Source organism: Nannobrachium achirus, assembly GCF_963921795.1.
Source record: "Nannobrachium achirus genome assembly, chromosome: 23".
NCBI classification, from domain to species: domain Eukaryota; kingdom Metazoa; phylum Chordata; class Actinopteri; order Myctophiformes; family Myctophidae; genus Nannobrachium; species Nannobrachium achirus.
In genome coordinates, this window is record NC_137830.1 from 51,206,632 (window position 1) to 51,224,671 (window position 18,040).

Consider the following 18,040-nt stretch of genomic DNA (forward strand, 5'->3'; position numbering starts at 1 on the left):
CATCATACAAGACTGTCGCACAAAACTGGTGAAAACAGCCGATCTACAAGCACACAACGCCTCGCATCGCTGTTTTCACTAGTTTAGTACATTTTATAGATGATAAATACAAATACTAACGGTTTTGGACATACAAGGTTTCCACACGACAACGACGATATGCTATAAATATAAGGTGCTGGGAGTGAAAATTATAATGTAGGGGTGCCTCGGATTAAAAACATATTTATTTATGGGGTGCCCTGAGACCAAAAGGTTTTCGGAACCCCTGCTCTAGAAGTGATAGTTTTTCTCACATCTGAAACACATTACTGGGCAGCAGCCAGCAACATAAAGTAATGACTGTTGAGTGGACCTGCTTGTGAAAGGCAGCAACCAAACTGTTTCTCCAAATGGCTCCTGGTGCATTAATTAACTGTCATCTCATCCTGTTGGTCTGAACTTATCATACTGTTGGTGGCTAAGTATCTTAGCTAGCGGAGTCCTGTTCCCTAGACTGTGTGTTGAAAGAACAATAAACTATAGTTTGGTAATGAAAACTTAAATCACAATTTCTTTGGTCTCAATAATGGTGAGGTGTAACGTTCATATGGTCCCATCTCTAGTTTGGAACTAGTTTCAGTTTGAAGCAGAGAGAAGGTCAAACAGCTGGCTGGTGGCCAGCAGGGGGCAGGATGGTCACAACACACCCGTGATAATAAATCTATTATTACAGAGAGGGTGCACCGTGCAGATTAATTGTGGGGGCCATCGTTGTCCAAAACTATTATGACACGTATAAAACCAGCAGACCATAACGTCTCCTATACGTCAAACTGGGCAGGAGGTTATCTAAGGGCAGGGATGTGCTGGCCATTGGGAAAAGCGGGACAACTCCCGAACGGCCGGTTCATTCCCGGACGGTCATTAAAATAAAATGACAGCCTTTGTTCCATTTTGGGGGCTGGGCGGCCAACAAAGTAAATCGTCACTGTCGGGCAGAAACCCCGTATCTCCCAGTTTCAAATTTGTAATTTTTTTTTCGCAAAGCAAAGCCCTGCTTCATCATACAAGGCAGTCGCACAAAAGTAGTGAAAACAGCAGATGTACAAGCACACGATCGGCTGTTTTCACTAGTTTAAATCATTTTTAAAATGATAAATACAAACAAATGGTTTCCACCCGGCAACAATGAAATATAACTCATGTAATTGGCCCACTGGCTTGTCACTTTGTCACAAATCTTTGAGTAGCAGCAGCGCTATAGAGAGAGATCTCTCTCTCTCTCTATAGAGAGATCTCTCTCTCTATAGAGAGATCTCTCTATAGAGAGAGATCTGATCTCTCTATAGAGAGAGATCTGATCTCTCTATAGAGAGAGATCTCTCTCTATAGCGCGCAATGAGGGCCTCTACAACTCTTTTTCCCGGGCTGAATCAGGGGCCCAGCACGTCCCTGTCTGAGGGGAAAGATAAATGACAGACAGTGAAGATGTTTAATCCATTAGTGTTCCCTCCGATGGATTTATTACCGACCGATCGTCCTCTGCCGTCGTGCACAACAACTTTTTTATTACGTTTTTTGTTTGTTTGAAGGCGATAGCTATAAACCACTGTTTCCCATTGGTCACAACTCCAGTAGAAAAGATTCCCTTGCATATATAAATATATATATATATATATTTCCGGTGCTTGATACCACACTGAACAAAGCATAATCGAGTCAATACTGGAGATGTGGCATGGATTTCCTGTCTGAAGTCTGTGCACAACTTGAACAGCACTCATTTTGTTGCATTGGAGGAAGTTACTACTTTGATATTCTTTGTCATTATTTGTGGATTTACATGGTGGGTTCCCTAAGCAGGAACGAGAGGCTGCCGTGTCAGCAAGGGCTGATTAGTCCCCCAATTCATCGTTTGTCAGCCTTCTGATTGATCCCTGAGACTCCCTGACTGGCCAACCAGAGAAAAATCATTCACTTTTCGCTACCGGGGGTGGAGTTAAGGTGGTTGCACACTGCACTCCGTGTTTTCGTTGCGTTTTGGAAATCCGAAAGCCGTAGGCCAGGGAGAGAGAGAGGAAGGGACTCAGTGCAACAGCTGCGAAAATCGGAAAAAAATCAACCCTGGTCCGAAAATAAATACGAAACGGGCGGCAGTGTGCAAACGTGATTGACATAACATGAGGTTGATTTTTTTATTCACGCACTCCGAAATTCACTCCGATATTCGGCCCAAAAAACGCAGCAGTGTGCAAAGACCTTTATGCAGTGGGAGAAAGTCCTTTCGTTCTTTCACCGCGGTGCGGTGATGCGGAGCACGGCCGGAGCGCAGTACGGCGCAGCGCGGTCATAGCGAGTTCGATAATTATAATCAATAAGCTTCAACAAACTAGATCACATGAACGATATCGATGTAACTAAGATATTCGATTGGGTAATAGATTTTAAATGGGCAGAATTACAATTAAAATACATTTTATGTTGACAGCCCATGCAGCCTATAATTCCACAACTTCCTACCCAAGATGCACTGCGCTTTCTCTCTTTCTCTCTGTCTTCTGCCTGTTTCAGAGGATTAAACTAATTAAAACTTGTATTTTCGGGGGGAAAACCCCTGTTTTGCAATGTAACTACTGTACTTTTGTGTTCCCTTTTTATTAATATCACGTAGAAGTTTTTCTTTTGGTACTTTAATTTAAATAGCAATAATGAGGCTATGAAAAATATTTTTCCCCATTAATTTCCAATGTAAAAACAATCTGCCCTGGTTTTTCTGTCCCACTGGGATTAAACAAATGAAAACATGTATTTTCGGGGGAAAACCCCTGTTTTGCAACGTAACTATTGTACTTTTGTGTTCCCTTTTTATTAATATCACGTAGATTTATTTTCTTTTGCTACTTTAAATAGTAATAATGAGGCTATGAAAAATAGCCTCATTAAAAAACACACACGTTTGCACGCACATATGGTGCACGCTCTCCTCTCTCTCTCTCTCTTTCTCTCTGACTTGTAGCCAGCCTCAGTGCTGCCAGAGAGATACAGAGACACCTGGTGGAGAGATATGCTACTACAACCATTCTAGATGCAGTCCAAGAGAATGCAATACACACATATGACCATATCCCAACACTATTCAACAGTTGTAAGGGGGAAAAAAGCACACTTAAAAGCACTTTTAAAAGCACACAACGTTTCGACAGTCTTTGTCAGGTAGGATACATGTCATGACGCAGACGGTTTCTGTCGAAATGTTGCACACATTCAAAACAGTGTGTGGAAATCCTAACTCTTCTCCCTTAATGAATGCTAATACTATTTATTTGTGCCTACGGAGACCAAGGACCAGTAGAGCACCAAAATATAGCCTATTAGTAGAGCATACTGTATATATATATATATACATACTGTACATACTGTATGCCACGGGATGATTGCTTTGTTTTGGAACTGTTTTGTGTTGCACTCAAAGACTCTTTGTGGTGGGACTCAGGGTGAGGCATGCCAGAGGCAGGTCAACCAGCTTTTGACTGTGCGCGCGCGCACGTGTGCGTGCGTGCGTGCGTGCGTGCGTGTGTGTGCGTGCGTGCTTGTGTCAAGGCAGTCACTGAATATTTAATCCCATCTTATGTTCAGAAAGCAAACATTTCAGTGTGAGAGAGAGAGAGAGAGAGAGAGAGAGAGAGAGAGAGAGAGAGAGAGAGAGAAGGAGAGGGAGGGAGAGAGAGAGAGAGAGAGAGAGAGAGAGAGAGAGAGAGAGAGAGAGAGAGAAAGAAAGAGAGAGAGAGAGGACAGACATGGCAATGTAAAAAGAGTGAGTTTGGGAGATGAGGTTGGCACTTGGCAGCAGTGAGAGGTTTGATGCGTGTGTGTGTGTGTGTGTGTGTGTGTGTGTGTGTGTGTGTGTGTGTGTGTGTGTGTGTGTGTGTGTGTGTGTGTGTGTGTGTGTGTGTGTGTGTGTGTGTGTGCGCGTGTGTGCGTGTGCGCGCGTGTGACACAGAATCAGTCTATAAAACATTCATGTCTCAGCAGAGGAACACTGGTCAGCAGCTAAAAACTACCCCACACACACACACACACACACACACACACACACACACACTCAGAGAGCCCAGCGTCAAAGCGTGACATCAAAATACACTTTAGTATATTGAGTAACAAGACATCACAGTCCTGGTGTCCGTGCGCCGTGCGCGGGCATCTCAACGTGTGTTACCATGACAACATGACAGCGAGAGGCAGACACGCCATTAAAGTTTAACTCCCAGGCGTTCAGCAGACGCTCACAAAGAGAGACTCACAGAGTGCAGCATCAAGGGTTCATGTGATGGACCTTTAACCAGGGACGTGCTGGCCATTGGAAAAAGCGGGACAACTCCCGAACGGCCGGTTCATTCCCGGCCGCTCCAGGCCGGCCATTAGGAAAAAAAATGAAATAAAATGTCGGCCTTCGTTCCATTTTGGGGGCTGGGCGACCAACAAAGTAAATCGTCACTGTCGGGCAGAAACCTCGTATCTCCAAGTTTCAAATGTATAGATTTTTTCGCAAAGCAAAGCCCTGCTTCATCATACAAGGCCGTCGCACAAAAGTAGTGAAAACAGCAGATCTACAAGCACAGAACGCCTCGCACCGCGAGGCGTTGTGTGCTTGTAGATCGGCTGTTTTCACTAGTTTAAATCATTTTTTAAATGATAAATACAAAACAAACGGTTTTGGACATACAGGGTTTCCACCCGACAACGACGAAATATAACTCATGTACAGTAATTGCCCACTGGCTTGTCACTTCATGATCTGAAATGGCAAATCTTTGAGTAGCAGCAGCGCTATAGAGAGAGATCTCTCTCTATAGTGCGCAATGAGGGCCTCTACAACTCTTTTTCCCGGGCTGAGTCAGGGGACCAGCACGTCCCTGCCTTTAATCCTTCATCAGCCAATAGCAGAGGAGCGGCTGGAGAATATACTAGTAAGACACCAAAGGGTGACTTGCGACCTCAGGGTGACATGCGACCTAAAGGGCGAGGTCGCGCCAATTCTTGGCCATCTGGCCAACCACAGCGTTTCTCTGACGATTCTAGTTGTTGTCATTCTGGGGGGGGGGGGGGGGGGGGGGGGGGGAGTTTGTTCATGTTTTTGTGAGGAGGGTATCAACCCTAGGAGACACGGGGAGAACATGCAAACTCCACACAGAAAGGCCCTATCGCCAACCCCACCTAGGGTGTGGGCGCTGATGACGCGGAGGGACGAACACACCGCTCACACACACACAACACACCAACAGTCTGAAAGAGGCTTCAGATTGAGACAGAGTAGAGAGTATAGATTATAGATTATAGATTGAGACAGAGTAGAGAGTATAGATTATAGATTATAGATTGAGACAGAGTAGAGAGTATAGATTATAGATTATATATTGAGACAGAGTAGAGATTATAGATTATAGATTGAGACAGAGTATAGATTATAGATTATAGATTATAGATTGAGACAGAGTAGAGATTATAGATTATAGATTGAGACAGAGTAGAGAGTATAGATTATAGATTATAGATTATAGATTGAGACAGAGTAGAGATTATAGCATAAAGGAAGAGTCTTACCTCCGGCGATGGCCGTCTTCCTCCCACCACTAACAGTCACAGAAGTACAGGAGATGACCATGTTTCCTCCTGGCACGCACGCACGCAGGCACACACACACGTACACACACACACACACACACACACACACGCACACGCACACGCACACGCACACGCACACGCACACGCACGCGCACACGCACACACACACACACAGTTAGATATACGTAGGCACATGCAGATATACCATACACTGAAGTTAGCTCGGAAACACACAAACATGCAATGATTGCACAGAGGTTATTATGGGACATGCAACACAGGCATGCACACGCACACACACAGGTTTTCCCATGTATGCAGAAGACAGACAGCTCCAGACGGCACATAGCCAAAACCATTGATTGTTTTTAACACGGACGTGCAGAGAATGTTAGAGGGGGGCTTGGAGGTGCCTGATAACTGAACACTGGAGAGACGTATCGTCAGGGGCGCTGGAAGTGGGGTGCTGAGGGAGCTGCAGCTCCCCTGGTGGTGGGGAGGGAAAAAAAAACGAAAAAGAAAAAAAAAAAAAAAAAACGTTTTTTTTTTGTTTTTTTTTTTTTTTAATAAGCCTATATATATACACACACAGAGAGCTATATTAAAACAATAATGTATTTGACTATCACATGGTGACCTAATCAAATAGTCAAATTTAAATCCCACTTTGATGGCACACCAAAGTCTATTTATTTGAGAACTAGAAACTGTCTATAGGCTCATTGTTGCAAACTAACACCGTTGTATATGGGGAATAAAAAACAGTAGAAAACTGTTACAAAAATAATACCCGATTTTGTAGTGTGTGCGTGAGTGACTGTGTGTGTGCATGCGTGCTGTGTGTTGCACTGTGTGCTAAAATAACTAGTAACTATATAGCTCCTTGTTACACCGTTGTGCGGGGAATAAGCACCCGAAACCGTAATAAAAATAACCCAAAACCGGATAAAAAAACGTGACTTTTCGCACGCATGAACTCCTCCAGGCTCAGCTCCCCTTGGGATTTGGGAGTTCCAGCGCCCCTGCGTATCGTATTTCCACACACAGAGAGAGCAATTCTTTCAACACAAGATGCTGCGTTGAAGTTCAGGAGAGGTTGGACAAGGGCGGCGATTCTCTTGAATGGCACGGAAAGGTGGTCATGTGCATTTCTTTCACCGTAGTAAAAGCTGCATTCATGGTCTGGGGAGGGCACCTTTTCAGCCGGATAAAAGGGCAGGGGCTCAAGCCCCCTTTGATGTCTATGTGTGCACGTGCCTGGTGTTTAACGGTGACATACTGACATGCGGAAAGAGAGCGAGGGTGAGAGAGAGAGAGAGAGAGAGAGAGAGATGGTGAGAGAGAGAGAGAGAGAGAGAGAGAGAGAGAGAGAGAGTGAGAGACAGAGAGAGAGAGGGTGAAAGAGAGCGAGGGTGAGAGAGAGCGAGGGTGAGAGAGAGCGAGGGTGAGAGAGAGCGAGGGTGAGAGAGAGCGAGGGTGAGAGAGAGCGAGGGTGAGAGAGAGCGAGGGTGAGAGAGAGAGAGAGAAAGGTAGAGAGAGCAGGGACGTGCTAGCTGGCCATTGGGAAAAGCGAACGGCTGGTTCATTAGGAAAAAAATAAAAATAAAATGTCGTCCTTCATTCCATTTTGGGGGCTGGGCGGCCAACAAAGTAAATCGTCACTGTCGGGCAGAAACCTCGTATCTCCAAGTTTCAAATTTGTACATTTTTTTCGCAAAGCAAAGCCCTGCTTCATCATACAAGGCCGTCGAACAAAAGTAGTGAAAACAGCAGATCTACAAACTTGTAGAGTGTCTGTTTTCACTAGTTTAAATCATTTTTAAAATGATAAATACAAAACAAACGGTTTTGTACAGGTTTCCACCTGACAACGACAACAAATTAACTCATGTAATTGGACAGAGAACAGGGCATGGATGGAGAGAAGAAAGGAGGCATGCCAACAATCTATTGCTGCTCTACCCTGCTCAGATAGATAGATAGATAGATAGATAGATAGATAGATAGATAGAGAGAGGGTCATGCTCCATGCTGCTCTACCCTGCTCAGCAGCAGCCTCTTCACCCTCAGGACGGGAGGCGTATTTGGAGTATCTTTTTATCTCCGGTTCGTAAGCTGAACACACGGCGTGAACACACAGGACAACACAGAGCCTGAACACGTCTGAACGTAAGCATTAACCCTGCAAGGCCCAGCGTTGCTTTTTGGCAACATTTTTTAAATCATTTTTAAAAAATTGTTATAATTTGTTTTCCTGTTCTTTTTTCACATTAACATCACCAGTAAATCCTAGTGTTGAGTATTACAATGCCATTGGCCACGATATTTGCATATAAATACCCCCCACAGAGACTGACATTCACACCTCCCAGAGAAGTTGAAATTCCACAGTGTCTGGACGAACAACATCTCACTTTTTAACTGAAGCTATTCCTCACTAAAACATAAGTAAAATGCCTGTAATAATTTTTTTCGTGATCATTAGAATGTCTAGAACATGTACATGTGTTATTATTGTGAAAAAATATCCCCAAAATGCAAATTAGAGCATGATTTATGATTTATGATGTTATGGCTATAAAACCTTACAAAAACAGCGTTAACGTGCCTGGAACATAACTGAATACTTCAGAGCATAACATTTACACATCTGAATATAACGCGTTTACACATGCAGGGTTCCCACACATCCTTAACTATTAATCTCCTTTACACAGGGTTCCCACACATCCTTAACAATTCATCTCCTTTACACAGGGTTCCCACACATCCTTAACTATTAATCTCCAAAACTTTTCCAAAACTTTTTCAGAATATTTAACACGATTTCCAGGACTATACTGTATAACAATAATTCAGCCCAATAACGAGACACTTACTCCTATGTGCAATGCCCAAAGACATGTAGTGTATGCCAGTGGTTCTCAATCTTTTCAGGCCGTGACCCCCGAAATAATCATATTTGAACTGGGGACCCCGGCACCCTGACGAGCACTAAGAGTTGAGGAATTTTGTATAACACGGTTTTATTGTGAAAATAGCCGATCTACATGCTCACAACGCCTTGCGTTGCGAGGCGTTGTGAGCATGTAGATCTGCTATTTTCACAATTTCTGCCTCTAATATTTGACAATTTGGCCAATGTTTAATTCGTCATTTCAGAGGTATTAACAAAATAATAACCAAATACAATAAACCAAAAGACAATAAATGGCTATTTTTTCCAAGACCTTCCAGGACCCTTGATCAATTCCAAAACTTTTCCAGTACTGGAAAAATATTTTTCTCTGTATTTTCAACATGTTGTTTTTTATCTGTGCCGCTTTTTACCTGTTTCTATCTCTTTCCCTTCTGCTCTGCCTCTAGCTATCATCCAGCCTCTCTCTCTTCTGGCAGAATATTACAAAATGGTTTAGCGCTCATGAAAAATGGAACAGTCCCCAGTCACTCTTTGGGATGTTTTTTTGTCAGTGTATATTTGCACATACAGTCAGGGACGGATTAAGCCCCGCGAGGGCCCCGGGCCGATACATTTTAGTATGTGGAATTGGTGCTCTGCATTTACCCATCCTATAACAGGAGCAGTGATGTAATTGACCCATCCTATAACAACTAGGAGCAGTGATGTAATTGACCCATCCTATAACAACTAGGAGCAGTGATGTCATTTACCCATCCTATAACAACTAGGAGCAGTGATGTAATTTACCCATCCTATAACAACTAGGAGCAGTGATGTAATTTACCCATCCTATAACAACTAGGAGCAGTGATGTAATTTACCCATCCTATAACTACTAGGAGCAGTGATGTCATTTACCCATCCTATAACAACTAGGAGCAGTGATGTCATTTACCCATCCTATAACAACTAGGAGCAGTGATGTCATTTACCCATCCTATAACTACTAGAAGCAGTGATGTCATTTACCCATCCTATAGGAGCAGTGATGTCATTTACCCATCCTATAACTACTAGAAGCAGTGATGTCATTTACCCATCCTATAACAACTAGGAGCAGTGATGTCATTTACCCATCCTATAACAACTAGGAGCAGTGATGTAATTTACCCATCCTATAACAACTAGGAGCAGTGATGTCATTTACCCATCCTATAACTACTAGAAGCAGTGATGTCATTTACCCATCCTATAACAACTAGGAGCAGTGATGTCATTTACCCATCCTATAACAACTAGGAGCAGTGATGTCATTTACCCATCCTATAACAACTAGGAGCAGTGATGTAATTGACCCATCCTATAACAACTAGGAGCAGTGATGTAATTGACCCATCCTATAACAACTAGGAGCAGTGATGTCATTTACCCATCCTATAACAACTAGGAGCAGTGATGTCATTTACCCATCCTATAACTACTAGGACTGTGATGTCATTTACCTATCCTATAACAACTAGGAGCAGTGATGTCATTTACCCATCCTATAACAACTAGGAGCAGTGATGTCATTTACCCATCCTATAACAACTAGGAGCAGTGATGTAATTTACCCATCCTATAACAACTAGGAGCAGTGATGTAATTTACCCATCCTATAACAACTAGGAGCAGTGATGTAATTTACCCATCCTATAACAACTAGGAGCAGTGATGTCATTTACCCATCCTATAACAACTAGGAGCAGTGATGTAATTTACCCATCCTATAACAACTAGGAGCAGTGATGTAATTGACCCATCCTATAACAACTAGGAGCAGTGATGTAATTTACCCATCCTATAACAACTAGGAGCAGTGATGTAATTTACCCATCCTATAACAACTAGGAGCAGTGATGTCATTTACCCATCCTATAACAACTAGGAGCAGTGATGTAATTTACCTATCCTATAACAACTAGGAGCAGTGATGTAATTTACTCATCCTATAACAACTAGGAGCAGTGATGTAATTTACCCATCCTATAACACATGGACACATGGTCTTCCTCCCAAAACAAACTGCAGGGTTAGACGTTTTAAATGGCCTGCTGGTCCGGAAGCACTATTTATTTTAGACCCTCGAGCCAGCAGAACACACCTTTCACTTGAACACTTGAGCCAGTAAAATGAACGCCATAAAAAAGATAATAATTATGTTTTGTAATGTTTTGTAATTTGTCAATTCTTAACTGTTATTTTTCGACTGAAAAACAATGTTGATGGGCCAGTAGCCTACAATGGTTGGGCCAGTGATCTTGAAAAGTCACTGGACCAGTGGACCAGCGACACATTTCCCTTAATGTCTACCCCTGAACTGATTGGACTACATCTCGGCCTGGGGCCCATACCATGACCAACCTTTTTCCCCACACATAGGATGGCTCAGGGTAGAAGACATGGGTTAAACAATTAAAAATGGGAATGACTTTGCCCTCAATGCCATCAATACCTGCATGAGCAACACCCACAGCCATAATAGTAGAGCAAGCATAAACACCCACCTATAGAACAAACATGGGTTAAATTGACCCCATCTCTTACAAAACGTGGTTCAGTGACTTCCTTTAAAACAGCCCTGAAAAACCAAGGACCCCAATGGAAACAACCTTTTAGTCCAAGTATTTCACTGTACTTGAGCTGTTTTGCATTTCTGTCTAATAAAATGTTCAATAAATCAAGATTCACATTATTTAAATTTTACATGCTTGCACAAGAAAAGAAGACCGTACTCTGGACCTCTAGTACGGCTGGTTTTATATCCTACCAGGACAGATAACAGATTATAGACAGGAAGGAGATTCTGGTGAATTATTTTTCTTTTACACAGTTTAATCTCTCTCTCTATGACATATCTCTATCTGACCACCAGGTGGAGGTACAGTCATCTTGTCTTTCATCATACCTACCTTGCATATTAATGAACACATCAAACTACATTATCTCATAAAAACAACAACAACAACATTGACTCATGTGCAAAACTGAAACCTTTCTACAGACTCATGTCCTGTGTGTGTGTGTGTGTGTGTGTGTGTGTGTGTGTGTGTGTGTGTGTGTGTGTGTGTGTGTGTGTGTGTACCTCTGGTATCGTCTTTAGGTAGATAATACAGGAACTGTCCGGGGGGGTTCTCAGCAGCTCGTCGGTACCACAGGGGGAAGTGGTCCAGGGTGAAGATGTTCTCTTTGTCTGACGGAGTCAGGAAGGACCTGCAGACACACATCGTCACGTTAAACCAGCTATGTGACCTCTAGGACTGCCAGGTTTTCTATCCTACTATCTCCAAGTTTCAAATGTGTACGTCTTTTGGTAAAGCAAAGCCCTGCTTCATCATACAAGACTGTCGAACAAAACTAGTGAAAACAGCCGATCTACAAGCACACAACGCCTCGCGATCATTTTTATAGATGATAAACACAAAACGAACGGTTTTGGACATACAGGGTTTCCACCCCACAACGACGATATGCTATAAATATAAGGTGCTGGGAAGTGAAAATTATAATGTAGGGGTGCTTCGGATTAAAACAATATTTATGGGGTGCCCTGAGACAAGAAAGTTGGGGAACCCCTGGGTTAGGTACAGTAGGGTGCAAACAGGGTTCTCTGAGGTTCCATACTTGGAGGTTCGTTTCTCGATGCCGGTGTATCTCTGCCACCTCATCAGGCCTGAACGAGTTCCCAGGAACGCAGTCTCCATTCCCTCATCCATACTGGATGTGTGAGAGAGAGAGAGAGAGAGAGAGAGAGAGAAAGAGTTTGTCACAATTCGTTAAATTAGAAATTCTTGATTTAGAAAGGAGGATAGGTTTACGTGTGTGTGTGTGTGTGTGTGTGTGTGTGTGTGTGTGTGTGTGTGTGTGTGTGTGTGTGTGTGTATGTGTGTGTGTGTGTGTGTGTGTGTGTGTGTGTGTGTGTGTGTGTGTGTGTTACCCTGATGTGTTGAGCATGATGGCTGTCCAATAGGCCTCCATCGGAGCTGTCACCACCGCGTCAAAAAGTGTCTGTCTCAACAACTCCCCATCACCTTGATAACACAACATGACAACATCACCAGTTAACACAACTTATCCATTTAATTAAAAATATATATATCGGTTTAATATTTAATTTAATATATAATAAAATAATAATCAGTCCTTCTTGTGGGCAAGTCAATATAGGCAAAAGTTTAAAAAATGTAATCTGACACCATTGTGACACAACAGTATAAAATAAATAATGCTTAAAGGGGAAGACAACCCATTTTCAATATTGAACTATGTCATTAATATACCTTAGAGGAGTTGTGTGGAAATTAAAAAAAAGTTCCCCCTCTTCTGTGTTGCCTAGAACTGGAGGATTGATTTAGGGGTTTGTATTGTAAAGTACAACGGTGTGATGTCATCAAGTTGTGATTTGCAATATAAACCCCAAAATCAATCCTCCAGTTCTAGGCAACACAGAAGAGGGGGAACTTTTTTTTCTATTTCCACACAACTCCTCTAAGGTATATTAACCAGTAAGACTCCCTAATCGGGAGATAAGCGACCGTTGGTCGCTTATCTCCACAAATATCACAACCTCCACCTCTCACGTCATACGGGTAGCCATAGTTACACCTGGAATGACAAGGACACCACATCCCTCGTCAATCACTTGAAGATCAAAGTGACCTTATTGTTATTACATTGAAATGACGAAGGGACACTTACATTCCAGCTGTGGCTCCTTCCCGGTCAGATACCTGATCACCTTATTGTTATTACATTAAATATATAATAATAATAACTGGTCACCTTATTGTTATTACATTAAATATATAATAATAATAACTTACATTCCAGCTGTGGCTCCTTCCCGGTCAGATACCTGGTCACCGCCTGAAGCTGAGACAGTTTACGATGTTCAGGGTCGATGTCCGTCTCACAGTACGTCCTAAACTCGTGCACACACACACACACACACGCGCACGCACACACGCACACACAGACACATACATTAACACTTTCCCAGACTGGCCAGAATGGCCAGAAGTATCTCGATCTGCATTGGCATATAGTGGGGGATTTGGGCCGAGTCGTCTTCCCCCCTGTACGATTCGCGTGCACGATCCGTGCACATCGAGGTAAGCGAATGTAATCCAGTCCGTATGAAGACCTCATGTCAACCTTTATCTGATCAAAAACATCACCGAGAGATGCTATGCTAACGCTTCCTCCTACAATGAAAGTGAACGGGAATTTGGATATAGAGAACGAAAAGCTACCAGAAGCACTTCCGGTTCAGACGGTTGAGAGAATGATCCTTTTAGAGCAGCCGAAGAAGAGACGGAGGACAGCTGCCGATCGTTTTTTTTTTTTTTATCATTATCATTTATTTCTGTTTTAATGACCTAGTACGAAAAGTTTCGGTTGGCTAATTTGAGTACAGATGAAGTACGGTTTAAACCAGTTTTATTAAGTTGCTCGATGTGGCTGAGAAAGAGTTAAAACACAAAGATACACACGAAAGAAACACATAACCAGGTGTTTTCCATATCCTTGTACTCACCACTCATTGGCCAGGTTCATATTGTACTCACCACTCATTGGCCAGGTTCAGGTCTGGAGCCAGCAAGTCATGAAGACCTGGACGGACGGACAGACGGACAAACAGACATAAATACACAGATGGACATTAATGAAGTGAAAATGTGTTGCGAGGGTGAAAAACAAAAGCAGAACAGCTTTAACCCATTCAGGCCTAGAATTATTGAATGCTTTAACCAGTGAAAAAATAGCAGATGTACAAGCTCACAGCGCGGCACCGAGTGCCGCGCTGCGAGCTTGTACATCTGCTATTTTTGAAAAAGTCGTGTAAATCTTTGAATATATGTATTTTTAAAGCGAACGTTTGTAACAAATTTTTTGCTTCTGGGTGGTCCCTGGAACAAAATATTTAGAGATGGGGGTCCGTGGCCAAATAAATATCAGTTTGGGGGTCCTTCACATGAAAAGGTTTGAGAACCATTGACATAGTAGTCTCTCAAGAACAGACTGACTGAGCTCCAGTAAAGTGAAAAGGACCTTTTCTTTGATGATGGCTGGCCAGATTGCTGACATAGAAACATAGGGTTTGTCAAAAAACCTTAGACGGATTCAAAAGAGACTTATAGAATCGGGTCAAAATTCAAATTTTCACGATTTTTCAAAAATAGCAGATCTACAAGCTCACAGCGCGGCACTCGGTGCCGTGCTGTGAGCTTGTATATCTGCTATTTTTCAATAGTTAAAGCATAAAATAATGATACACAATAATGTGTGCCCGTTCTGAATGGGTGTTAATAATAGAACAAAGCATTTCTGTGAGCAATATGACATGTTTACAGCAGAGACGTGTTCATGTTAACCGATTTAGTGCCATTCCCGAGATATCTCGCGAAATGTACTCGAGTATCTGGAGTGCCATTCCCGAGATATCTCGCGAAAAGTAATATATTACTGTAACGGCGGTTACAGTACCTGGTACAATGGCGGAAGGTCCGGAGCCGAAATCCGTCGCTGATTTCTCATCATCACGGCTCCACGAGCACAAAATAGTAATCCCATAACATTGAGGTAGACGGGGGATCTCATCTTTAATGTCCATTATCTCAAAACTACACTTTAGAAGCGAAGATGGAGGCAGATGCTCGCTTATATAACACATGTATAAAAGCACTGATCCGAGCCGCCATGACACCACGTAAACAACGATCGATTCCGGCGCATGACGCGATGACGTCAGACTGGAAGTGTTTACGCTGTGGACTTCTGGCCTTCAAAATAAGACAACGGGAGTGAATGGGGCCTGAGGGAGGCACTCTGGACATTATAATCCGTTAATGTCTGGGGCTCAGAATGGGTTTTAACATAACAGTCATGCTACTCATCATGTACTCACCGTCCTCTACTGACACGTTCCCTCTGAAGATGTATTCCCCGTGTCCCCTGGTCAGAACCACACCCAGACTACACACACACACACACACACACACACGCACACACGCACACGCACACGCGCACGCACGCACGCACACACACACGCACACACAGCACACAGCACACAGCACACAGCACACACACACACACACACACAGATAAATTGTATTAAGAGTAGTCTCCGAACGTTGTGGCATTTAGACCAGGGATACTCAAACTTCTGAACCGGTGGGCCACATTACAAAACATGTCAAGGGGCCGCGGGCCAGTTGATACAATGACATTACTTGATAACTTCTCTCATTTATTCGCTTTATTTCCACATAACTTAACCCTGCAAGACCCGAATTAATTTCTACAGGCCCAAAAAAAAAATAAAAAAAATCAGATGCTGTTGTAGGAGTCCTAATCACAGGAAAATGTAATGTTAAAAAATTAATAATGTTTTTGTAAGGTTTTATAGCCATAAATCATAAATCATAAATCATAAATCATGCTCTAATTTGCATTTTGGGGATATTTTTCACAATAATAACATATGTACATGTTCTAGACATTCTAATGATCACGAAAACATATATTACAGGCATTTTACTTATGTTTTAGTGAGGAATAGCTTCAGTTAAAAAGTGAGATGTTGTTCGTCCAGATGCTGGAATTTCAACTTCTCTGGGAGGTGTGAATGTCAGCCCCTGTGGGGGGTATTTATATGCAAATATCGTGGCCAATGGCATTTGTAATACTAAACAATAGGATTTAATGGTGATGTTAATGTGAAAAAAGAACAGGAAAACTAACTATAACTTTTTTTTTTTAAATGATTTAAAAAATGTTGCCAAAAAGCAATGCTGGGCCTTGCTTATTTTAGGGCTTGGAATTCCATTTATATTCTGTCAATGACACAATTGGGTAATCAAAAGTAATTTGCTACATTTTCTCTAATTTTAAATTTTGTCTGGGTTGCACACCTCTCATTGAATTGCTCCACACTGTTATTTATGACTTGGCCCACATTCAACACAAATGTCTTTTTACAGAAAATAAAGAAAGATCAAATAAAATCAAGCAATCTACTTCAAATAGATGACCCAGACTGTTTAGCTACCATGGCTACTGATGCAGTTGTTACTATAAGTAGAGCTACAGTACATCTCTCTTTCATTTGATTTGCATTAGGCTTACCATGACGTTTTGGGTTTGCTAATTAGTCGAGCCACTGGTAAAAAAAAAAGAAGAAAAAAAGATCTGCGAAAATCGGCGATATCATTGGCCGCTTTCAAGATGTTTTGGCCATTATATCCGTAACGCAAGGTCCAATCTGCTCAGTTTGAGGCTTGTTGGATGCGTGACTTTGAGGAGCTGGTGGGCCAGTCAGAATTGTGTCTGAGTATCACTGATTTAGACCACAGGGTCTAAATTGACTGTAACTCAATACAAATGAACACTGTCAGAGTTAAAAGAACAAACACAATGTAGAATGGCGTCCCAGAGATGTGTATGTTACAGTCAGTTTGGGTAACTCAGTTAGATCGTGGCAAGAGCGCTCGTTTTGTCGTTCACCACACACCCCTACCACCACCTGGACCAATTCACCTTGATAGTCTCTTATCAGCGCACCTGTGTAATTCTGCGTATTCACCATGAGATGGCGACAACAGCCATTCACTTATGTAGTCGCTGACGTCACTCGTTTGCGACCCCTCTTTCTTTGTTTATCTACTAGTCTAGCTCAGTGCTGTTTAGCCATTAGCTTACTATGCCTAAATCTAACCCTAACCCTAACCTTGACCTCAGTAAAACTATGCCTAACTCTAACCCTTGTGCATGGCACGATTTGACCATCGTGCCATGAACACAGCACAGTCTCAGGACATAAACTACAAAGATGACCTGTATGATTTTATGAACCAGGGGAACCAACCCATTCTAAAATTGCAACATTCTTTCTTTTTAAAAACAAGATGGCGAAAGCACTATTCTCTATACTGCATCTTAGGCATTGACTTGGCCTAGGACAATATATTGAAGTCTTCACTCCCTAACCTAACCTTGACCTCAGTGAAACTATGCCTAACCCTAACCCTAACCCTAACCTCCATGAGGCGATATCATTCCTGCCGACGCTACGTTGTCGTTGTTGTGGATCAAAGCGACCGCTTGTTCCGCCCCGTGCTGCACGACGAGCGCTCCGGTTCTCGATCTAACTGATTCTCGATCTAGTGACATATATATATACCGGTATATACAGGTATACAGACAGTATATAGTATATATGATCATTGAAATGAAACAGGTTGAGAATGACTGACTGGTATACATTATTTGTTGTTCTACATCATACTTGTGTGTCCAAATTACAACACCAGAGGCAGCTCCACTAATCAAGTTCAACAATCAAAGGATTCATTTCGTTCTCATGCCCTACCAACGGCCCTAAAGGACTGTAAATCCCTACCCTCCTTTAAAACTGTTCTGAAAGAACACTTACAGGTGGCTGCAAAAAAGGGGGTTTAAATCCTTAGTAGACCGTGTATCTGAACTGTACTGTCT

At 42.5% G+C, this 18,040-nt stretch overlaps 1 protein-coding gene across 1 annotated transcript in view; it reads right to left on the reverse strand.

The window, feature by feature from the left end:
* LOC308308979 (voltage-dependent calcium channel subunit alpha-2/delta-4-like) overlaps window positions 1-18,040 on the reverse strand; it is a gene marked incomplete at both ends in the record, with an annotated part of 186,120 nt that overhangs the window by 106,791 nt on the left and 61,289 nt on the right. The window contains 7 exons of the mRNA XM_080754432.1: window positions 5,584-5,652; window positions 11,631-11,758; window positions 12,170-12,262; window positions 12,483-12,576; window positions 13,369-13,466; window positions 14,113-14,158; window positions 15,453-15,520. Of these exons, the coding sequence (XP_080610558.1) occupies window positions 5,584-5,652; window positions 11,631-11,758; window positions 12,170-12,262; window positions 12,483-12,576; window positions 13,369-13,466; window positions 14,113-14,158; window positions 15,453-15,520 (596 nt within the window). The remainder of the gene's footprint in view (window positions 1-5,583; window positions 5,653-11,630; window positions 11,759-12,169; window positions 12,263-12,482; window positions 12,577-13,368; window positions 13,467-14,112; window positions 14,159-15,452; window positions 15,521-18,040) is intronic.